Source organism: Macadamia integrifolia, chromosome 9 (assembly GCF_013358625.1).
Source record: "Macadamia integrifolia cultivar HAES 741 chromosome 9, SCU_Mint_v3, whole genome shotgun sequence".
Lineage (NCBI taxonomy): Eukaryota > Viridiplantae > Streptophyta > Magnoliopsida > Proteales > Proteaceae > Macadamia > Macadamia integrifolia.
The window spans coordinates 41529279-41554233 of record NC_056565.1 but is presented as its reverse complement, the minus strand read 5'-3'; the positions used below and the strand labels follow the sequence as shown (position 1 = coordinate 41554233).

The 24955-nt window shown below is 37.5% G+C and overlaps 3 protein-coding genes across 7 annotated transcripts in view; 2 read left to right on the top strand and 1 right to left on the bottom strand.

Moving 5' to 3' along the window:
• Positions 1 to 8975, top strand: part of LOC122088929 (protein ZINC INDUCED FACILITATOR-LIKE 1-like) — a 21381-nt gene extending 12406 nt beyond the window's left edge. For all 5 annotated transcript variants that reach the window (XM_042658311.1, XM_042658309.1, XM_042658310.1 and 2 more), the window contains 8 exons: positions 1469 to 1687; positions 3138 to 3225; positions 5276 to 5361; positions 5473 to 5580; positions 5903 to 5947; positions 6101 to 6189; positions 8101 to 8144; positions 8705 to 8975. In XM_042658311.1, coding sequence (XP_042514245.1) covers positions 1469 to 1687; positions 3138 to 3225; positions 5276 to 5361; positions 5473 to 5580; positions 5903 to 5947; positions 6101 to 6189; positions 8101 to 8144; positions 8705 to 8796 — 771 coding nt within the window. In that variant the 3' untranslated portion in view covers positions 8797 to 8975. The remainder of the gene's footprint in view (positions 1 to 1468; positions 1688 to 3137; positions 3226 to 5275; positions 5362 to 5472; positions 5581 to 5902; positions 5948 to 6100; positions 6190 to 8100; positions 8145 to 8704) is intronic.
• A 1538-nt stretch (positions 8976 to 10513) lies between these two features.
• LOC122088791 (ribonuclease III domain-containing protein RNC1, chloroplastic) lies at positions 10514 to 22239 on the bottom strand. The gene is made up of 6 exons (XM_042658119.1): positions 21052 to 22239; positions 17131 to 17335; positions 16105 to 16305; positions 13901 to 13987; positions 11816 to 12173; positions 10514 to 10823 (listed from the first exon to the last, which is right to left on the bottom strand). Exons 1-5 carry the CDS (start codon positions 21918 to 21920, stop codon positions 11856 to 11858), a joined length of 1680 nt encoding a protein of 559 aa, XP_042514053.1. The 5' UTR covers positions 21921 to 22239; the 3' UTR covers positions 10514 to 10823; positions 11816 to 11855.
• A 1742-nt stretch (positions 22240 to 23981) lies between these two features.
• LOC122088789 (COP9 signalosome complex subunit 6a-like) lies at positions 23982 to 24800 on the top strand. Its single transcript, XM_042658118.1, has 2 exons — positions 23982 to 24508; positions 24670 to 24800. The coding sequence occupies exons 1-2, from the start codon at positions 24001 to 24003 to the stop codon at positions 24783 to 24785; spliced, it is 624 nt and encodes a 207-aa protein (XP_042514052.1). The 5' UTR covers positions 23982 to 24000; the 3' UTR covers positions 24786 to 24800.
• The last annotated feature ends 155 nt before the right edge of the window (positions 24801 to 24955 follow it).

Below are 24955 nucleotides of genomic sequence, written 5' to 3'. Positions count from 1 at the left end.
CCCCCCCCCCCCCCCCCCCCGGCCTCCTCCTCTCCTATGCTTTGTAGTGTTTGGAATGTCTTGCCTTCTATTTTCAGAAGCACCTAGGCAGCGGCAATATTGTTCTCTGGTCTCTGGTCTCTTTTGGTGTTTTCAGTTCAAGGTAGCTTAAGAGCTCATCAGGCCCAGAGGTTCCTTTTTCTTTGGTGCATCTGGTTTGGTTCAAATTCCACATCCCTCTCCACAGTTCATGGTCTAGCGCTCTCTCCAACTACCTCCCAAGTCCCAATGCAGTCCTTCCTCATCCATCGTCAGAATCTGGTCTCGCCATTGTGTCGTCTCTGCTGAATGTTGTGGAAGATGTTGACCACCTATTTTTTGTTTGCCCCCTCTCCATTTGGAAAGTGGTCCTTGAAAAATGTTGACCAAGAAGTCACAAAATTCTTCCTTTTCAAAGGGAATGGATTTGGGTGGATATGACTTTTTCCAATTCTTCGATTTGTGATGTTGTGGGAAGCTTGCCTTCAATGCCGCTATCAACCAGACTTGGACGGAGCAAAACCTCAGGAAATGAGCCATCAACTCTCGACCTCTTCGGAAGATTTGGGATTCCATCTACTTTGATGTTAAAGCCAAGTTATCTTCAATGTCTTATCCTTTTAATGACTCCCCAAGGAACAAGTATATTGTTGTCTCCTAGGGTGTCCCCTCTCCTTCTTTCGGTTTCTCCCCTCCTCTTGAGGGTGAGATTCCTCTAGTATATTTTGCTTTTCCCTTTTCTCCCCTTTTTTGGGGGTTGTTACTTTCTTCTTCTTTGGTTATGAATTCTTTATTCACAAAAAAATACAAATAAAAAATTAGCTCCTATTTTTTGTTGTAGTCTTAATAAAGCTAATTTTTCTTAAAAAATGTGATATTATCAAGAAGATAAAGTGATCAAGGATTAGCTAGGGTATCCCCATAAGAGACAGGTAAAGAAGCTAATCCAAAAGTGTAGGATTAGATTAGCATCTTGGAACATAAGATATCTAACGGGTTATGAGGAGAGGAAGGATTAACATAGTCTGTATTCAAGAGACTAGATGAAAGGGTAAAAAAGCAAAGGAGTTTGATGACTTTAAACTTTGGTATACGGGGATAAAAGTAATAGAAGTTCTATTCTGGATTACCAAATTATTACATTTTGAGGACGAAGACTTCAAGCGATTTCTCTTTGCTCTATTATTCCATTTTTATTTTATTTAGTAGTGGTATTTTGGTGTAAAAAAATTGTTTCTATTTCTTTCATGTTGCTTATGGAACCTTTGGAATATGCGTTATATGAAATAATCTTTTCTTTCCTTTGACTATATACCTCTTTTTTTTTTTTTTAATTCTAGATGAATTACTGCCATACTGACTTGGGAATGGAGCATTTTAAATTATTCTCTAAACATTCAAGCAGAATATTTCCTGTAATTTGTTGTTTTATGAATTTGGTGTTCCACAGGAGACATTGCATATACATAATGAGGATTATACAGAAGGGCATTGCACAGTTGATGATCATGATATGGAAAGTCCATTGAATGTGTCTGATGCAAAAGAGAAATCTGAAGAAATTAAACAAGAACCACCTTCTAAAAAGAGCCTCTTAAAGAATTGGCCACTAATGTCATCTCTTATTGCATATGGCATTTTCTCACTTCATGATATGGCCTATACTGAGGTAATATTCATAGTTTGACTTTTGGCCTTTTGGGATGATTCGATTTTGTAAGTATAAAACGTATTACATTGGATAATTTAGTTTCATACCTTAATGATCAATAGCAATACAGTAAGGTGTTTATTGGCTTAGTAATGTGGCATTGTTTTCAATATCTAGACAAATATGGCTGGACTGAATGGGATGCCAAAGTCTTTTGCAAACCAATAGAATCAAGGATTAAAATGAGAAAACAGGGAAAACGAAACTAATCCTTCAGTTCCATTTCTCATAATAGTGGAACTGATTATGGAGACTGATAAAGGATTGTGTATATTATGTCTCTACCTTATAGCTTAAGTAAAAGAAACACCTAAACAACTGAAGCAAAAGATGCTTTACCCAAGAGAAACTAAAATCCCATGCTTTGAATTTTGCATTTCCCACACACCTTCTAGCTAACATGCTTCCAAAATGCTGGAGCATCTCAAGCATGACTGCCATGACCTAATAGTAAAATGTATTTGCATTTCACTTTCTTTTGGGGAGTCCACCAGTGGTGGCTGTTAATGAAAAAATGCTGGGACAATACATGGGGATCGAATCTTTATTTCCCCTCATATATATGATCAATTAAGACAACATTTTAATATTGTTATAAATTAACAAGAAGATTTTTTATAAGTAATTTCTAACTCATGTTATATCAGGCTAATAGAATATAACATGTATCTTGTTTTTATAATATTGATACTATATACTATATTAATTAGGAAAAAACTTCCCCACACTGCCAGAGTGCAATTTCCGTCTCACATGGATTATTTTATTATTTTTTTCTCCTGCTTTGAATATGCGGGTCCCATGTGGATGATACCTTTTTCAGGACACCCATAGGTGTGGCGTGCAGATTCCTCCCAACTCCGAATTATTCATCCCTTATTTTTAATATTGTTGATAAACTTTGGAAGGCTGTCAAAGGTTGTTTAATCAGAAAACCATTTTGGAGCTCTTTTTTCTCATCTAATTGCTCCTAGAGGCTTATTTATGCTTAAATTACCACTTCTTGAAGTTTCATAGGAAAATATTTATGTTTTGCATGTGATCCCAAGATTTCTTCATTTTACATCATTTTCCACAGATTTTGGTGATCTCACCAAGCACCTTAACTAATTTCAACCTTCAGTTTATTATCTGTTGTTAAAGTGTACGGATGTACCATTGTCAGCCCAGAAATCACCATGTTTTCGTTTATAGAATTTCTACAACTTAATAATAAATATACTGTAATGTATTTGCTTGTAAAATAAGAGATAAGTATCACCTACTCTATAAAGTCATCCCTAAGAAAGTGGTAGGATTTGTTTTTCAGGTATATTATGCACTTATGCTTTTATAATGACGTAGCCTTTTCATTGAAATCTTTAGCTATTAAGTTGCTCATGATTTAGAAACAAATTTTCTTCTGCAGATTTTCTCCTTATGGGCTGTCAGTCCAAGAAAGTTTGGAGGATTGAGCTATTCTACTAAGGGTGTTGGTGAAGTTCTTGCAGTCTCAGGTATGTTGATAAGTAAATTAGATACCTTTCAATTTTCTTCTGGAAAGAAAGAAAGGGACACTCATGCTTCAAAAGTTTTGGTCTTCTATCCTCTAAGATAACGATAAACAGTCTTTATATGATTTTATGGGACACGGTAACTGAAGTGTATAATTTCAGGATCAACAGCATAATATGCCTATACTGAGAACATTGCACTGATTACATTCCTCCAAATCTTCCAGTCAGGTGTGAGAATTCCCCCTGAAGAACTGCTTATAAGATTAACAGATCAGCCACTTCAACACCCCAGCAGATCTGCTGCTTAGGGACTTGAGACCTTTGATATTTGCAAGGATGGATGGAGTTTATCACTCATCAATCATCAGTTGTAAATTCCTTGTGATTTTATGGGACACGGTAACTGAAGTGTATCTGAGTCAAGGATGTTACGATTGATGATTGATGAGTGATAAAACTAGAAAAAATAAAATAAATGAATGAATACATTAGAGGTAATTTAGGAATTTAGAAGCATGGTTCAAAGATCTCGGCAAGATCTCACTATTAAGTCATTTTTTTGGCTTGGTGAGACGAGAGCAAAGGCGATATACAAAATATACAATATCTCGGTTGAGATCTCGGTGAATATCTCAATCTCGACTCGACTTGAGACCAAGTCACGTGGGTGTATACGTAATTTTGACCATCAACTCGACATAACTTCACATCTCTCATCTATCTCGCTCTGCTATTGGTGGTTTTTCTTGCCAAATCTCTCCTCTACAGTGTAGATTAACAACTTCAACAATTTGAAGATTATCACTTCATCAACCTTTGGAGATCCTTTTCTTCTCAAGAACAGTTTTAGGTAAAAACTTCTCAAATTTTTCATAGAGACATGGTCAATAGTTGTTTGTTTTTATTGTGGAATAGGCTGAAAGGTCCGAAGACTACCTACATAGGGTTCGAAGTTAAAGTACCATTTTGAGTTTGATTTTTGAAAGATGAGGTTTCCACTGTATTTAGAAGGCCTAAAATAGGGTAAATGACAAGTTTCAAGGTCTAAAAATCCCATATAGCCACCGAGACCAACCACTGAGATGACTGGGGAAAAAATACTAGTGTGATATTGCCAGATCTCGGTATTTTGGCCCAGCGAAACCTGGGGCAGAGATCAAGATCATAAACCGTGTTTATAAGGAGATTTGATACATGGCATGTTGAGAGAAATTCTTTTGAGGTGTGGCATGGTGATGCCCAACAAAGATCTCTAGATGCACCACGGAGGAAGAGTTTAACATTCAGGTTACAAGAGCTAAAAGAGCAAAGGAGAGGCCTAAATGACTTTGAGTTAAGTGGTCAGAAAAGACATGCATGGATTAGGGTTGACAAGAAGTTGAGCTCTAAGTAGAGTTGAATAGAGACCAGGATCCCTGTAACAGACCCATTTAGTTGGTATGAGGCCTAATTGAGGTTGAGTTTTTCACATATATGTGTCCGCAATATTTTTTTTCTTATTTCCTCTATTTCTCAGACTCCAATCAGCTGTAATCCTTTCCCACCGCCTGAACCCTTAGGCTCCTCTACCTAATTGTAGGAAAATTCAACCTGAAAGATGGAATTTGTGGTCCATTGTCCTATTGTTTTCAGGGTATTGAATTTTTATTTACAGCTTTGTGCCCATGAAGGTACATATTAACTGATATATGAGACGTTTGTGTTCCAGAAATATACATGTGATAGTAAGGTTCTTGTTCCCTTTCCAGTATTCAGACAATTTTTGTCATGGGTCTGCCAGCAAGCAATATCTGCAGAAGCAGATAACTGAAAACAGTGACATCTGAGTGCAGATTCACATGCTCTATCTTCTCTCCTACTCTCTGTATTTGGTGGTTACTTTTGGAATACAAGTGATTAAAGTTGGTTGTGGATGATTAAAAGGAATTTAAAACTAGTACATATTTCAGAAAAAAGTAAACCCCTTTCTGCAGAGGAGCCCTTCCATATCTTATGTACATGCTTGTGTGTATGGGTTCACGCATTATCTGATTACTAATGCAACTATCAGGCTTTGGGCTTTTAATATTTCAAATGTTCGTATATCCAAGGGTTTCAAATGTTGTTGGTCCCATAATCGTGTCTCGCATTTTCGCGGTATGTCTTCTACGCCAAACTTTGATTTTTGTTTTAATATTTCTTAATGAACTATTTCAAAGTTTAAAGTGCTATTTGTTGACAAATGTTTGGTTGGTGCTTCCCTTGAAGATTTTGTCCATACCGTTGCTGTCAAGTTACCCCTTCATAGCCATGCTATCTGGGTCCACCCTTGCTCTTTTGATAACATGTGCGTCTGTGTTGAAGAATGTTTTTTCTGTAAGTACAAAATTACCTACACTACTACTTTGTAAAAATTTGGGGGGGGGGGGGGGACTGGGAGAGGAAGGAAAAGGAAAAAAGAAATGAAACAAAGAGAAAAAAAAAAGTCTTCTAAGTGGCTCATCCATATTCCTTTGATGGAGGTTCCTCCCAATTCATTTATTACTGGATTCTACAAAGTATGGCATGATTGTTACTGGATTCTGGAAAGACAACATAAATGTCTTTGAGAAATTCAATTCATTATGGAATATGCAATTTACTTTTCTTTTGTTATTTAATGTTTCTCTTATAAATGATTCTTTTAAAATGTAATTAGGTGTCCATTACGACAGGATTGTTCCTCCTGCAAAATAATGCAGTGGTAATTTCCCCTTTACTTTTGTATGTCTTGATTTTTATTTTATTTTATTTATTTTTTTTTTTTTTTTTTGTCTTGAAATTCTCCTCTGGAACATTTAGAACAGTAAAATTAGTGGGTGCTGAATGATTTTTTGAATTATTACATTAACAACAGCCTCAACACCAAAGAGGTGCTGCAAATGGAATCTCTCTGACTGCAATGTCTCTTTTTAAAGCAGTTGGTCCAGCTGTAGGAGGTGCAGTGTAAGTGCCCTATTGAATTTCCTTCTGATTCATTTATGTTTTCATTGTCATTTGTGAAGGAACAAAGCTTTTCAGCTGCTCATGTTGGAGCTAATATTGATTGATGGGGAGTTTTTCCTCTGGTCATAACTTCTTTTTTTCTCTCTTTTCTCTTTTCTTTCTTTCTTTTTTCTGTTCTGCACTGAATGTTCAGCTCTGTTACAAACATGGTTCTCAAGGCATTGCCTAGGCGGCCAAGCTCTATCTTGGGTCCAAGGCTAAGTCATTTCTTTTTTGATAAATATGCCTATATTGTTCAGGTCATTACTAGTATAATTACATCATATTGCATTGATATGGCTGGTTGCATATAAACATACAACAACAAACAACAACAACAAACTTAGCCTTATCCCAACTTAATGGGGTTGGGATCGGCTACATGGATCCATACAAAAAGTAAAGAAAACTGAGGTCTAAACAGAAAAGGGGAATGAAGAGATGAGAAAAGAGGGATAGGAAATGAGATGAAAAATGACAAATGACAAATGAAAGACGAAAGTAGGAGGAAAAAGGCACAGCCAGCAAGTTATGGGATCTCAGCTAAATGGTGTCAATTATATGTATCCTTACTCTCTAATAGGCTCTGTCCTTGGTACAAGACCCAAACTATGCATGTCATTCCTCACAACTTCTCCTATGGTTATTTTAGGCCAGCCCCTACCTCTTTTAGTTCCTTCAATCGGAATAATATCACTCCTTACTAGGGGCGTCCCTAGGCTTCCTTTGAACATGACTATTCCACCTTAAAAGACTTTCTCGGAGCTTATCATTGATCGGGGGCAACTCCCAAATCATCTCTAATACGTTCGTCCTTTACTTTATAACATAAGCATAATGATATAAAATTGTCTTGTTATGTTACATATATTCATATATTGCACGCCTAGGGCACCTCGGCAATGCCTAGGTGGGAGCCTTGTTGCCTAGGTGCCCCTCTAATGCCTTGGGTCACCTAATCACCGTGGCAACTTAATAAAAAAATTATTAAAACTGAAACTAAGACTGGTGAAACTGATAGCCAATCGCATCTCTCTCCAACTTTGAATCTTCTCCGAATAGTTTCCTAAACCGTCAACAACTCGAACCAGTTGAAAAATTGCTATCAATTTGACCAATATTGCCATATTCTTCCTTCTTCTCTATCACCCCTGCTGCTCTATTTCCTGGTAAAACAATTAAGCTACTTGTTTCACATCAGTCCCTCCAGGTTGGAGAGAACTCACGTTGGATTTCTGGTCCAAATCATCCAAGGATGTATAATAGGGAACTAGGTGCTTGACATTGAACATGTCAAAAGTGGAAATACAACATACAGAATGTGATCATCCCAGGGACAAAGCTATTACAAAAGTGTTATTAGACTAATTGGATAGGCTGCGTTATTTGAGTGTCGACCTGGATTTCTATGGCCAATTGAGATTGTTTGATAGATATGGTATCTTTTGGATCAACCAAATGTGATATTTCAAAAAAAAATTGTGTTTGAAATTTGAAGTTTGGAATTATGAATATATCCATTTATACTGTTTTTTGAGGAGTGGTTTGGATACCTTTCAAGTTTTTGTTTAAATTTGGAGAAAAGCAGAGTCAGTGTTCTTTTTTTTTTTTTAATTACTCTGATACTTCATACTATATCTGACTAAATATTATCTTGTCTTCAATTATAAAAAAAATAAGAATAATAATAAAAAGTATGTAATGACCCTAATGTAGTTCTGATACTTGTGTTTTTGTTTTGTTTTGTTTTGTTTTTTTGGGTAGAAAACCTTTATGTTATGGTACCAGCTCAATTTGGGTTTTATCAATCGAGCATGCAATTCAATCTTTTGTTAGCTTATCTCTTAATAATTCATGACTTGCATATTTCAGTTTTTCTTGGGCTCAAAACCGTCAAGACGCTTCCTTCCTACCAGGTATGCAGCCATATTAAAATAGAAATCTTAAACATGACATCTTGCTTCCCATTGGGTGGTAGAACATAAGAAAAGTTTTCCATCATATATGTGTGCACCCGTGTTTCTGAGGTGCTGGAAGTGTATGCCCAGAAGCAATGTGCAGAAAGGCCAAGTCTTTTCTATCTTCACTGACAAATGTCGCATTCTTAGTTAGACCCTATATCTGCTAGATGAAGACATTAAATATGTAACAAATACACACAGGAAAAAAATCGCCACACTGCCCAAGTGTAATTTCTCTCTTATGTGGGTTTTTGTCTTATTTTTTTCTTCTATTCTAAATATGTGGGTCCCATATGAATGATACCTTTATCAAGACAGCTATTGGTGTGGCATGCCCCGTCTTATAAGTCCATTGTTAGTTAGGCACAAAGGAGTTAACGTGTCATCATAGATGCTATTTAAACAATGAGCCAGGGAAATCAACCAAGATATGCTAAACTTGATGTTCACTAGTGTTTAATTATAGATCCTCTGCATACTTTGCTTTCTAGTGCTCTAAGCTTATTGTGATGCAGGTGATCATATGGTTTTCTTCATACTAAATGTGATCGAGGGGATTGGTCTGCTAATGACTTTCAAACCATTTCTTGCTCAGCCCAGTATATAGATTAAAATAAGGCTATTCAGACCTGTACAAAGGTCCATCTTGATATAAAAACGAAATTCAATCCCTTGATTTCTTCTTTCTCTTGCTTTGACGAAAGATAGTATGTTGCAATTATTATTAGGCTATAACTATAGCCAGCACTTTACATCAATCTGATTGATTTGAGTATTTTCATTTTATTTATTTATTTATTTATTTTGGCTAATGAATGTTATAATGCTCTGTTTGTATACATATAAAAAAGTGGAAAAGCAAAATTTTCCTGTGAAATAGGATTTTCCATTGTTTGTTTTAATGCAGAATGCAAAAAAAGGGTGAAATATCATTTACAGGGGAAACTTTACAGCAAAACAAACAGGGTTATTTTCTTTTGGTAAAATTGCTATCTCCATTCATGAGTAGAGATGTAACTGTATAGTAGAAAATCAATTCATATACATTTATTCAGATAGTAACAAGATCCTGAACGTGCAAACCCGTCTAGGGTTGTTCAAGTGGCAAGATTGTTGATAATTAATATAAATATACAGGTTGGTTTGCGACCAAATATTGAGGACAAGTAGTTCCCAAGGTTTCCTACTCAATGTCAAGTTTTACCCTAGATGGAAGTAGCTATTTAAGGAAATGAAACTTTTGAAATGTGATTGAAAATAAATTGATAGTTGAAGATTCAAGGAAAATGTCATGCGTAGGAGGTATCTGATTAGTTTGGCTCTAAAACTTGACACATGATCAATCTAAACAATTGTGGATTGGAGGGTAGGGAAAGGGGGACAATGGGAAAAAGATCATCTCTCATTAATTGGGCATCCAATTAGTGATCCAAGGGCTGGGAGGAACTGAGGATATGTGCCCATGTATCGGGATGCATGTTCGGGTCCTCCCAATCGTCGGATGACTACAGGCACCCAATTAATTGGAGAGAGCCGAATATGGGGCAATGACCCTCCTGAGTTTCATTCCTTAATCTAATATTTAGGCATGTGTGATTTGCATGTGAGTGATGTAATTCTTTGAAAGAAAAAATCTTTTGAATGTTAGGGGAAAATCCCAACTTCACAAATGACTATTTAGATGGAGAAAGTTCACCTGTGGGCTGTGGTGAAGGGTTGTTTCGTTCACCAACAAATCTAAGATCATCATTACTTCAATATCTTCTAATATGTTGAAAGTTTGAAATGCCCTTTCCCCTCCTTGACACAATCTAAGCATAATGATGGCTGGCAGTGAAGGAATTCCTCCTTCATTGTCCCGATTGATTCATATGGGGAGGTTTTCTTTGTGTGCCACCTTATTCTGTCACATGGAGAGGTGATGCGTTCCCTAGAATTAATTACAGTATAATATTAAGGGGTAAAGTGTATCTGGCCGTTAGCACAAAAATCAATAATATGACTTGTCTTATAGAGTTTAAATTTTGTGGAGAGGTAAACTTCAAGTCCTCTTCTTACATGTTAAGTTTTAGCTCAATATTAAGTCTTAACTCAGATGAAGTTTGCAAAGTGATAAAATAAAACTTGGAAAACCCAATACCATCAGAAAGTGCACATTAGTACCGTAGGCATGATAGTAGACATACATGGGGATACATACCAATTCATAAGCAAGTATAATGGTGAACCTGAGTGCGAAATTTGTTAAGTGGCACATCCAGATCGTCCACTGTCTATCCAACGGTGGAAATTATTACCACATCATTCTGCCATGACGTAAAATATTTGAGCCATCAAAAGGAAGCTTATATTGATGATGCAATGAAGTAGCAATTTTTCCAATTATTACATGGTTATATCACTGCCAGGTAACCGTTCCTTCACAACCATTATTTGATGTTACAACCAAGTGCTGGTGTCATAGCTACAAACAATAATGCATCTCGATCATTACAAGACATACTAAACTTGAAACTTTCTAGCTCAGCTATTCTTTTTCTTGCTTCTGCTGTTTCATGTTTAGTGATTTGGGAAGCCTTGAAGTGCTGGACTATTGGTACTCCCATTGATCATCCCCACCAGTCAGATGATGTCCTACAACCAAAGGGATGCCATGGATGTCAGTAAAATAAGCATTACTGCTCTTATGACTAGTGAGTGACTCAGGTAACATTGCTCCACCAAGTCCTACAACGTGAATGATAAACTCTGAAGAAGAAGCAACAGCTATTCCTATTTCTGGACATGAAACTACCATTTCCACTCAATCTAAAGGATATTTTGTTGAATAATGTTCTACTTTGTGCTTAATATCCAACAGAAGTTTGTTCCTACTAATAAATGGAAGTTGAATTTTTGAATCCTCAATAAAATGGGAAGGATGATGGTTAATATTCAAAATTCATTCACTGCCCATCACAACCCAGGCGTGGGTTCAGCAACTACAAAGCAAAGCTTGATAGCAGTGAAACGTAGGCACCTATGAATATGAATGCTTGTCAGTAGCACACTACTATACACTTTGAAACAACAAAGATCTGTTGATGTATAATGAATTGAAGTGAAAAAATAAACATTGGAGAAACTGCAGAAAGGGAAGCTTATGCCCTGATGGTCATACATAAGTATAAGCAACAACCGTGTGATTACGAATTACGATATGCAACTCAAGCCTCAAGGAATGGAAGCTTTGGATTACAAGGGCAGCTTTTCTTCTCATGCAATCTAAAACATTTAAACGGCTTCCCAGAAGGAAATGCTCAAGTTATTAAGTCACATTGTTCATATTCTACCATAGGTAATGGGACTAATTCAAATAAAGTTAACAGATTTAGGCCTTTGCTATATATTGGGGAAAAAAAGGGGGAAGCAGCATTACCATTTTGGATACCTGGATTGCCCTTAACTAAGTAATTCATCTTTAACTTAAATTGGACAAACAAATCCAACACTTGGTTCCCATATGTACATTATATCAGCAATATATCAGAAGCAAAATCTACAACATTCTAATAGATCTAAGTAGAAATTGGATCCATAATGCAAGGCTGGTGGATTGGGAGAGGGGGGAGGGAGGAATTGCTCACCCTTAACAGTATCACTGCCAGATTCCAATTGTCACAAGCTTCATACTGCTTTAGGTTGAATCTGCTCAAAATCAAACACCTCAAACATAAGGCGCCTCACATCTGGCTTCCCATATACAGTGTACGAGAGCCCATGGATGGCTTGTTGAACTGCAGTTGTGGCTGGGTTCCTGAGTCTTCTGTTGTGTTCATATGAATCCTGGACTTGCTCACCATAGATGATGACGTTGTGGAGATACTTCTCCCTCAAGTACTTTCCACAGCACTTGTTGAGCAGAAGACGTCGGTGCCTTTCCTGTAACCATCTTCCAGGAGCATCAAGATGTTTCATGAGCAACTTCTCAGCCATCACAAGATCCTGCAGGAAAAGTAAAATTAAATACCAAAGCAGATCAAGAAGATTATAGTACTAAATTGAATGGATATTTTGCTTCTTTTTTTCTGTTTTCATTTTTTATCTTTTTCCTTTATTTTTCTGATTCAATTCAGTTCCTTCAATTTTCTGGTGGTTACTTGAGAAAGCCAAATCAGACAGGACATGTGCCCTCACAGTTGTGCAATTAATAAATAAATCAATCAGTTTAAAGGTCTATGAAAATTTTAAATTTAAAAAATGTTATATATTCAAGACCTACCAGATTCTCTATTGTGAAGGATTGGAATTACCCGATTGATGGAAACTTCAAACTAAACATTCATGGCAGTTCTCTCTGTAACACTAACCCTGATGGAATAGGAGGAATTATCTCGAACGGTAAAGCCAAGTTTTATGCAGTCTACATTGGCAATACATTCTAGAGAGCCCTCTTAATGGGATCGGATTTGGTAAAGGCTTTATGGCTGGCTGACCCACTAGTTGCAGAAGGAAATTTCAAGGTTGTCACTAGATGGATGCAGGCTGAGATGAGGGGTCCTTGGAAACTTTCAAACCTCATAATATGGGCAAGGGTGATGCTAGCAACCATAAACACCTCATTCTACAGGTCTCTAAAGACTGCAACCCCATAGCTGATGAACTTGCAAAGGCCGGAGCAAGGAGAGACGAACCATATAATGAAGACTACCCAATCCCACCATAGCTAGTTCTATGTCATTGGTTGCATCGTTTGTTTGTCATTTCAGATTTTTTGTTTGGTCCTTTCATGATTTTCTTGCTGTACTGTTCTTTTTTATAATTCACAAACCCCCCCCCCCAAAAAAAAAAAAGAAAAAAAAAACAATGGAATCAGTTTTTTTATCCAAAAATTTAAGGAGGCCAAAAAAAAGAAACCAGTTTCATATGCAAATTTCCTGAGCATGAAAACAATACTGAACACTGAACCATTTAAGTATGGGATCAACACCATTCAAATCATAAAGTGCAGCTAGGAGTGATGGTGGTTGTGTAGTATTGAATTAAAAATGGTCAGCCCATAGGGTCAATGGAGGATTTCTGGAAATATATTTACTTGCAAGGAAATCCAAATTGAGAAACTGGAATTCCTAGTCAATAGTTCATTTAAATAAAGTATTTATTTTATAAAGACCATAATCTGCAGTATTTATTATTTAGGCTCCATTTGTTCCCAGGTAAAAACCAAGTAAGGGAAACTTCCAAAGAAAATTTCTACTTATTTTGTACTGAGTTTAAATGAAGACTTTCCCCTTTCATGGTTTTTACTTGGAAACAGATACGCCTAAATTCTTAACAAACCAAACCCAAGTTCTGGGTTCAAGAAGATTGTAAATGAGGATTCACCGACTGAATGTTCAGGATTAAGGTGCAGGGACAGCTGTCAGCTCAATGGATGCATAAAGCCTAATGCAAAGCCCTAGAGAGCACACAGTGGACAGAACTTAGGCACATAAACTACTAAAAGTTAACCTGCTCTAAAGGAAAGGTGACCATGAACAGTTCACATATTATTATGATCTATGATTTTTCAATAGTAAAATAACAAAAGAACCCAAGCAAACTATAAAAAGGTTTACTCAAAAACACTTAATTAGCAATCCTGTTCTCAGATTTTGCTTCATAGCATATTGCAACATGTAACCTACTTCATAATCACCAGATAAGTGCAAAATGATGAGATAAATAATTACTTGGATCTTTTGGCCGACATACTCCAGTCGCTCAAAGCAAAACCGAGGATGTCCGTACTTGTATTTTGATGGGTGCAAGAAACACAGCTGCATTTCATAAAACAAAACATTTAAGGATGAATTCCTTTAGATTCTAAGATTCTCCATGAATATGAAATCTTAATATGATTCAAACATCAAAGAAAAAGCAACGCATCTATCAACAATAGATGTCTATCTTCTCTTTTTTCCTCTTGTGAGATAGAGGAAGACCAATAATGTTGACCAAAAGCACAATGCGAATTTCTTTTATGATGATCATATTCCTTCCATTTATCTTTTTATTCAGAACACCATAAAATAGAGGTTGAATCACTATAGGAGCTAGGGACAAAAAATAATTAAAAAAGGGAAAAAGGGGGGGGGGGTGGACAAAATATCAATAAGCACCTCATACTTGGACAAAATATACTTTCATATCAAGAGTAATATCATTCATATAATTATCCTAACATAAGCTTACTCTGGATGTTACAGACAGCTTGTGACATGCCATTGCATCACCAGACAACATTTACGCTTGAGAAGAAGTTCATTGCAATTTTAATACAAAGGAAATATGGTAATATTGGACTCTCATTCATCTTTGACCTCTATCCCTCTCTCAAAATCCAGCAATTCAACAACTCTCCATATTAGGGCAATTTTTCTGCAACTTTCTGGCTTCAGGAGCTTTAGGGTAGGAGCTATCTTTGGCAACTAGATTCTCAATGGGTTTAATGGTTTCAGGTTTAGATTTCACAGTTCAAGGTTAATGGTTATGGTTTACGTCTCACTGTTCAGGGTTCCAGGTCCAGGTTTCATGGCTCCTTCTGGCAATTTTCACTGAAGAACATGTTTTTCAAGGTTTGAAAAATGAATGGCAGGTAAAAATGGGATGACAATGAAATATCACAACCGAAATGTGACAGCAACCACAACCCAATGAATATTGGCACAAAACACTGGAACTGTGATACCATTACATAACAAAGAACCTAATATTTTCTCATCAGCGTAGAATTGTTTTGCTAAAAGGGGGCAATTGGCAGTCGTATAACAGGAAAGTGTATATATAATAGAGTTGTTAAGGGCTCGAGGTGCAGAGACCTGGTGCCTGAGGACTGAGGTGCAACTCGCAAGGCAAGGTGTGCCATGTGGATGTGAGATGGAAATGTTTTGCATAGAAGTCTGAAATATGTTGAAAGTTTGAAACACTGAACTCATGTGCATATCAAACAATTCACAAAAATGATTTAAAATTGGCCTACTTGTAGCACAAGACCCAAAACAAAGTTTCCAATGGCTTCTAAACAGAGGATGGGCCACTAGAACGACATGGTCATATTCAGGTTTTTTTTTTTTTGGGGGGGGGGGGGGGTGGGGGGGGGTGGGTGGGAGGGGGAAAAGGGGAGGATAGAGACTAACTCCAGAGACTAAAGACTACAGCCATAGAACACACACACACACACACACACACACACACAGAGTCGAAGGAGAGGAAGAGGGATTTGAAAAATAGATGCTGCACTACAGACTAAGACCACTCCCATAGAACGGAGAGAGCGAGAGAGAGGAAAAGAAGAAGAGGGTAAATCTGGAAAAAAAAAATAAGAGGAATGTGAAGAGGAGAAGGGAAGAAGAAGGGTGAGGGGACTTCACTGGGAAATTGGAAGCTCCCTATAACACCCTTGAACCTTCAAGATCAGTGATGCAGGACAAATATATTGGCCTGCAGGTAATGAACCCACTAATGGAAGGGGAAGAAGAGATCATGATCTGATGGATAGATATGGACCAAATCGGGTCTTATATCTAGTGGCCAGATTTTAAAAGAACAACTACCAGATTTCAATAATTACCGTAAGGATAAAATCAGAAATAAAATATCTAAATAATTGAGGTCAAAGAGGTGAAGTTGACCGATACTAAGGAGATAAAATATGGTTTGCAAAGAGAAGATAAATCATATGATTTAGGATTCATAGTTGTCACGGAATCTAGGCGACCCAAGACGTTGGAGAGTCCAAAAACAAGGCGCCCAGTTCAGGCAAAGCCACCAGGACACCTTGACAACTATGATTATATCTTCCTTTCTTCTCACAAGATTAGCCATCCACCGAAAAGTAAATCTGTAACTTACATTCTAAAAATCAGTGATAAGAATCAAGAGCTTAGAAGGATACCTGAAGCCCAAGTCCAAGTTCAATGTTCCTGGCCTCGGTTATTTCCGGAATCCTGTCAGTCATTTGCAAAGGATATCCCAGGGCTTGCATAACTTTGGGCCTGCTATCAAAATCCCAAATATTCCCTCGGAACCGATGCATGCCTGGTGGAACACATGCCCTGAAAAGCCTTGGGTGTGCAAAAAGTGCATCTTCTGGAGGCTGCAAGGGAATGAAATGTTAGTATATAAGTCCCAAATTTCTAACCATTTCCTATAACAGGGCTACCAGCCACTGTATTCCAAGAACTTCAGGCGGATAAGGGTATTAGCACTGTTCAACCTCAACCTTTAGCTCATGGAAAATTTTATCATCTCCGCTTATAATCCCACCCCCTCCCCCCACCAAAAAAAAAAAAAAAAAAACTAATCTTATTTCTACAGTTAACCAAAGAAGGGGGGGGATACACGCACACTTTACATACTAACTGCCATGTGGTAGATCAAATGGGGCACAAATTATGTTGACAGGTAGACTCCTAGCCCTCTACTCACATGTCAAGTTTCAGCCCAACAGAGTTTTCCATGTGGCATGGAGCTTTGAAAATCAAGGGCCTTTGGGAGAATGCACAATATTAGTCGGAGTACCGTAGGCATGTAGGAACATACATGGCTATGAATGCCAATAGATGGAAGAGTATTTGATTGCATTAGGCTTTGAAATTTGGCACGTGGCTAACCCAGATCATGAGCTTTCAATAGCCACATCATCTGTTCACGTGGCAATATTTAAAGTGGGTGCGTAAGAGGTTCCTACACGCCCATTTTCCTAGACTAAAAATTTCCCACTTTAATAGTAAAAATCCAATTCAGCTGGCATTTTAAGCTTAAGCATCTGGTTAATGCTGCATTGAAACAATATGGTGATAAGGAGACTCAAGTCTGACAGCATTCTAGAACATGGCCCATGGATAAAAAGATTGAAATATTCTAAGTTCCATGGAACATTAAAAAATGAATTATGACAAAGCAAACCCATGGTACTTGCCTTATAGGAAGCAACATCTTGCCAACTGAGCTTTCTGTTTTCAAATTCCACAGAAACATAATCAATGTCTTCAAGTTGTCTCCTTAATTTTGGCTGGCAGCTCTCATCTTCAGGATCCATTCCAAGTACCTCAAAAAGAACACGATATACTTCTGGCATGCCAAAACAGAGATATATTGCCCCAAACAAAGCCCAGAAGACAGACCTGTATTCACCACAAGCAGTGTGAAAAGTAAGGCCTTCAATGCTTAACAAAACAAGATCAAGTAAACCTAGTTCACAAGGTTTAGATATTAACTTTAAAAACTATACATACAAAAACCTAATGCACTCATAGATAAAGGTACTGAAAGGGGTGACTATTACTTTCATATTTAAGCAACGATTCATAAAGCCAAAGGAAAAGCATCCTCCAAAAGAGGGGAAGAGTTACAGAAATAGGATAAGTCAGTTTTAAACACTAGTTCGTAAATTTTTATCCAAGTATTCACTATTGCCTTATGTGACTTTGTCTATGTAGATGATGCCCTAGAAGGCAATTTAGGAATCCAAAACTCCATTAAACTGCAATGCATGGGATGGGAAATCAACCATAAGGAAGTTTAGATATCTGATTTGCACCATAAGAGAGGACATGAGAGCTTTGTGTCCCCTCATATGTTGGGAGGGTGAATCTGTTGAGCATATATTTATTTGCTGCTATTTTGCAAACAAGTTTGGCACCATTTATTTTAAGTGTTTCAAAAGCCTTTGGTAGTTCCCAAAGATTTCAAGGTGCTTACTTTTAGCAAATGGCGCTTTATTGCAAAGAGGGAAGTTCTTATGAAAAGGAGTGCTGTTTGCTTCTCTTTGGTGCATCTGGGAGGAAAGGAATGCTGGGCTGATTCAAGATTGTTATTCTTTAGTTATTGAGAAAATCAAGGGTAAGGTTGCTATTGTGCATTAGCAATGGACCTTTTAAATCAGCTTTTTAGTGGATTGGACTCCTTTCATTTTCATGAGGAAGACGGCAGATAGAAGGGTAGTTTTCTTATAGTCTCCTGCAGAAGGGTAGTTGAATGTTGATGGTTGTTCACTAGGGAACCCAGGGCCTTCAGGTTTTAGGAAGCACCTCACTTTGGGATGTCATTGGGGCACTTTCTGGTCTCATCAGGGAAAGAGAATTGATTGACCATAAAAGTGGTGTAGAGTTAACCATTCTCATTACCTCCGGTGCTCTACACAAGGGATGACTTAATGAAGTTCATGAGTTATTTAAGGAAGATTATCAAATATGGACCATGAAGTCCATGGGCTGTGCCTCTTTCCATTTTTCCATTCTTCAGTTTTCATTTCATTTTTTATTTATTTATTTATTTATTATTTTTTTTTCATTCCTCATCTCTTCATCTCTTCATCATTCCCCCCTTTTTTGTTTAGGCCTCTGTGTTCCCTACTTTGTTTTGCATGGATCCATGTAGCCGACCCCATTAAGTTGGGATAGTCACCGTTGTTGTTGTTATCAATAAAGACAAAAATGTCATTATGGTAGCTTTTCACCTTCACACTAAATACCAGAAAGAAGAGAGGTTAATAGAAGCTTCAATAATCTTCTCAGCAGCCTGGTTCAAGACTAAGACAAGAACTGGCTACAAATTAGATGAATTACTGAACCCAATCTACATTTTTTATGACAAAGTTTTAGCTATGAACTACAAAAATATCTTATTAATAATTAATTGATGACATGACCTTAAATTCAGAGATGTGGTGATCGTGATTGTCAACAGCCGGTTCCTAGGGGAGTCGCGGGGATGCCAGAGGGGAGTGAGCAAGCCTTGGAACTGACATCAAAGAAGATGGCATTCCAAATCATGTCAAAGGACCTAGATTTGGAGGTCCATCTTCTTAGATTACGCTCCATCCAGAGGTGGCCAATGGAGCACTGAATGAGAGTCTGATTTGGAATAAACGACATCTTAAATGTAGCAGACATTGATTATCTATTTTATCTGTGTCTGAAATATACAATACTAAGCATATCCAATTCCTTCCATAAGAGTGAATGCTGAAGACAGCTGAGATACGAAATGTACTTGACAACTAGTATGTTTCTGACTCACTATAGTTGATATCGATCATTTCTTGTTTAGTGGAAATATCGCACTCGATACCACACCACACATGGATTAAACGATTTTTTAATAAGAAAAAGACTATGCATTGCAAATACACTCCGTAGAAAAGAATCAGAAGGCTGGGTGAGATGCTCAGCAACAGCATACAAGAAATATCAGGTCAGCCACGGAGACCATCAATCCCTAATGATAGAGAAGAAATAAGTTCTAAAACCAGGGAGAGTTGAAGGAGGCACTAGGCCCAATAAACGGAGGGCACCACTTTCGTCTATCATTTCCTTAATTTTAACTTCTGCTCAGTCCAGGTGGGTTCAGAAATCATGTTTTTTTTTGTTGTTGTTGTTGTTGTTGTTGAAAGCAATCCTAATTCTAATACAATTCACTAGAGTTGTTTTAGACCGGTTGGTGCAAGATATTTGTCTTTCCTAAGCCTTATTCAGTTTCTTGATTTGTTCCATAAATTTCTAAAAGAAATTGGATGTCCTAAAGTGAGTAGGAGCAGAAGTACTCCAAAGCCTATAAATAGAAGTCTAATCTGGCCCATTATGCCTGCAAGACAATTGAGTTTTCGGCTAAGCAACAGTGTATGTTACCATCTATGGATTTCCTTATTACTAGGTGGACTCGTAGTGCTCCCATTCCTACAGTTGCACCAATCAATCCTTTCAATCAATTAAGTAATTTTGGATTGTTTTATATGAACATCAGAGCCTGCAGATAATCACTGAAACCCCTTTAGGGAATGGAAAAATATGAATTAAAAGACAGTATAAGCTATACAAGAGGACAAGACTTACAACTAGGCAAAGTCAGCACCCCTGGCATCTCTGATAACACCCTAATCAGGTCACCAGGGAGCTCCGCAGGTCCCATTGGTAATTCATTTACACCTTGACCAAGCTTGGACAAAAAATCAGCAGCTTGGTTGATTTCTCTGAAAGACTGAAACAAATTCATTTGTAATATTTATAAAAAGTGAGATTAATCTCTCCAATGCAGAACTCAAACACAGCCTAGTGCATATGTTGAATTAGCCAACACTTCTATCCGTAATCCATCTGTTACTTGCTTCTTTCACCCCTCTATTCCTTACATCTCAAACTCAAAATTTAGTCAAGACGCTCTATCCACACATATGTCAACCAATATTTTCTTACAAGCATCTACATCGTTGCCAGGACGGCAGGACCCCACTCCTGCCCCTTTCACACATCAAAAACCCTCTCCCTCCATGACACTGCTAACCAAATTTCTACTTTCAGAATCAGAAAATTTAGCATTGCAACCAGAGTTTAGCCTAAGGACCTTTACCTATATAGAGGTGACTGTAAGCCCTGAGAGAGAGGTTGGTGGTTTCCAAGTGGCAACTTTCATTATCAAATTATTCTTCTTGTCTCCAGTATCAGTATTGAAGTCTCAGAATCAATTTCTTCCATTACAGCTGATAATTAACAAGTCCGAAACCAACATCTCTTCTCCACTGGATTCTGGTTCCTCACAGAGAATTTCCTGGTATTCCTTTATTTTTTTAGATCAGTTTTACTGTTTCCTCTTTAAGTTTGATGAATATCAATTTCTTCTTTAACTTCCATTTCAATAGTTTTGCTACACCGCCTCTTTCTGATACCAGAAACTTGACGGGAAGATTAAGAGTTCTAATTCCTCACATGCAATAAGAACGTATTCAAAATGGCCACTTTACTTTTCACATAAAGCATTCAAAAATTAACTTTTTGCATTAAGAGCTGAAGAATGGTTTGTTTTTTATAAACAAGAGCTACTGCAAAAACAAAAGCATACTTACTTCACGGGAGGCTCTCTCTCCTTCCGAATCAACTTATCCATCTCATCAAACGGAAAGATCAAATTCTGCAACCTGGCAGCTTTAACCCACTTGGGTAGATTTCGCTTCCCAATCAAACCAAACACTCTCTCTCTCATTGGACCCGGCGACTCTCTCGGGTACCTCTGCAAGAAGAACTCAGCCAATGCCAGCTCAAGCACGTATTGCCCTAGAAACAACAACCTCGAATGGCCCGACCGGACATGTCTAGCTTTCGTTCTCTCGCACGAAGGGTGCTGGAAAGCCAAGTACAACAAAGTATCGAACTGTTTCGCCGGATTGTCGTCGTCAAATCGATCAGAGGGCTCGAGGGGGTAACCCAGAGCTTGCTTGGCTTCAAGCAGGTACTCATCAATCCACGTCTTGTCGGCATTGTTGAGCCGAGAAGTAGGCAAGCAAGAGCTCAACAGAGGGAACGCTTTGAGTGACAACTGAGGGCTATTGAGGAATCTTTCGGCCAATCTGGAGTCATCTAAAGGGGGTTTGAGAATGAATCTCCTCGGAGGGACCTTTTTCTTCGGAGAGATGACCTTTTTACGCTCTGCAAGCTCTCTAAGAAGCCTCTGAGGGCTGCTTCTGGGAAGCTCTTGAGGATCGACAGCTACAGAAAAAATACGGAAATCCCGCGACTTGGGTTCTCTTAATTTACAATATTTGAGGTGGGTTTGGATAGAAAAAGCAGAGAATGAGGAAGAAAAAGAGAGATCAGACGAAGAAGCAGATACTGGTTTAGAAAGATGTCTGAAAGTGGAAGAAATGTCCACCGCCGGAAGGAACACAGTTACAGAATCCTTCGGCAGTGATACGGAACTGAGAATTTGAAAACCCATTTCTCTGAACTGGGTCTAATTGGATTTAGATAGAATTCCGATCGCCATTAATGGAACCTCTAAGCTATGGCTGCTGTTTTGAGTTTCTCTATTGCAGGGTTTAGCGGGAGTGATGGATAAATGGATAAGGCATCGTGTAAGAAATAAGACATCCATCAGAGTTCAGAGTGACATGCTACGATCGATCCCGATTCTTACTGATTTGATAAGGCCGATTCACGTATATTCACTGGTGTCGGTGAGCTTGTACATCAAATGGCCGATTTTAGGGTTCTTGGAACCGATTCTAGCCCCAGATCCTAGTTTTAAAACCTTGGTCCGGAGAAGATAAACTCATCCCCTGAAAAAAGCAAAATTTATAAGAAAAAAAAAATGGTAAAACAGAGATATTATTGGATAGAAAAGCATAAGGAGCACAAGGCATCCACGTTACATTGGTCAAGTAGTCAAGGAGTGGATAACAGTGAATGTATCTTAAATACAAATACACCCTTTCGAGTTAGAAAATGAATGGAAAATAAGAAGTAAAACTTTATGACATAAAATAGATAAATAAAAACAAAACATCATCTACGATGACCCTAAAGAGTAGAGGCTGGTCAAGAGAGGTTACGAACTAAAGGTTGACATTTTGAAAATGTAACGAAATATCGACATAATTCGTAGCCAAAATAATCCCTCTTTGATAGCCTCGGCTTCCATGATAGCAACATATGAATGCTAGCAATTATGAGTCGTACACTTTAATCATTTAGCCATCGATGCTTAACAATGATCATCGTACATTGTGAATAACTAAATTATAATCGAAATAAAATATTTATGAGGAATCAATGGAAGACATCAATTCAAAACTTGGATTTTTAAATTGACAAAGATCATTATTTCTTACTATTTCTTAGATTCATGGACCAAATTTGATTCAATGAATTTTTCACTCACATTTCTTATACCATATATTATTTCATTTTATTTTGAAAATGGCTTACTTTTGATTATTTCAATTGAAGTTCCAATGAAAAATATGCTTATTAGAATTAGATCTCAGGCCACATGTTAATTCCAAAATATCTCTCATGTTTTTTGCTGCAATCTTCCTAAAGAAAGGGTGGTCCCATTGGATTGTCAAAGCTTCCGTGAATTGTCAAAGCTTCCGTAAGCAATAAGGCTTTCAAAGTTATTAAGAGGATAGACTGCAAGGAATCGAAAAGTTAATATCAATGTACAAAAAAACTTTAATTTTGTGAATAAAAAATTCAACATTTCTATCACAATAATTGCAATACATTATGGACAACGTACTATTATTACAAAATATGGAGCATATTGAGCTTTCATTTCTTAAAAACTCTACCCTTATAATTGTTAAAGTTTTTATAAAAGCCAAACTAAGCAATAAGATTCCCAAATTTTTAATAGAGGATAGATAGTGAGAAATCGAAGAATTACATATCATTGTACAAAAATAGTTTAATTATGTGAATCGAAAATTCAGCATTTCTATCACAAGAATTGCAAAACCTTATAATAGATGACCAAATATTATTCCAAAATATGTAACTGAAGAAAAAGTAGAGTTTCATTTCGAAAGGCAACTATATACACATATAGTGTTTTGCTATGCCTTGGCTTGACTCAAACCATAGTGAGCTTCCATTAATTTCATGGAACTCTGCCCTTATATTTCCCATTTCAGTTTTTAAATCTAATTTCATTATCTTTCGTTTACAATGTGAGACTAAAGTACTCCCACAAAAATACTTTGCTAAAAGCAACATTGGAGAGGTCGTAGGTTCAAATCTTGTTGGAGACGCAACAACCAAAATCTTTTTTAAAAGTAGGGAAAGAGATTTTTGAAACTTTAATTTTGTGTACATTCATTTAAAATGAATTTCTTATTAATAGACTAACACTCATTAAGGTGTCAAATAATTTATCACATTAATTTGCTACATTTTTTTAGAATAATATACATTTTTTTTTCCAAACAAAGATAAAAATTATTATTTCTTATATGTACTTGAAAAATATGCACAGTGGGGAAACTTGTTGGGGCAAAGGTTTAGGTTCACAGTTTCTCATGTTCAAAGTTGGGCTAGCGCCAGCATACCGAGTCAATTGCCCGAACCGAGTTGCAACAGTCCGTGTAGAGCAGGGCATCCCAACAGAGCTCCTCACGCTCATTAAGAGCCCGCTGTGCTCTGCTTTAGACGCAGTGATCGTCTCTGCTACAATCTATCGTTCTCTCTCTAAAAGGAACGAAACTGGTGGAGACGTTGTAGCACAGGGTAACAATTCCCCCATGGCATCTTCATCGAGCAGCGGACTCACCTTCAAGCTCCATCCTCTGGTGATCGTCAACATCTCCGATCACTACACTCGAGTAAAGTCTCAAACACACTTTGCTGATGCCAAGCCCAATGGAGGCGCATCGCCGTCGCATCCATCTCCACCTCCTAGGGTTTTCGGGTGCGTCATCGGCGTTCAGAGAGGACGAACGGTTGAAATCTTTAATAGTTTCGAGCTCCTTTGTGACCCATCAACCGATTCACTTGACCGTCCATTCCTCGAGAAGAAACAAGAACTATGTGCGTATTAATGAAAACTTAAATCACTCTTCTCCTACCTGTTTATGGGTTTTCTCCTTATGGGCTTTGTCAGTTTATATTATTATTATTATTGAATCCTTTTAGGGTTTCGAGTTTCATGGGTCTTTATGTGTCGTATTTGTCCTTGTTTGATGAATTAGATAAAAAGGTTTTCCCCAATTTCTACATTCTCGGCTGGTACTCGACGGGGAATGATGCGCAGGAATCGGACATGAGCATTCACAAAGCTGTGAGTTCTAGAATCTTTTTATTTTAGATTTTCATGAAGTATGTGATTGCTTTCTATTTGTTGGACTGAATCAGCTGCTGCAGTACATGGTAGAATTGGAATTCTCAGTTAGTACTTAGTACATTACGATCATTAAAGGGAGATTTGCTTGTTTTGTATTTCATGGGTTAGAAACTACTTATCTCAGCAACACCCCC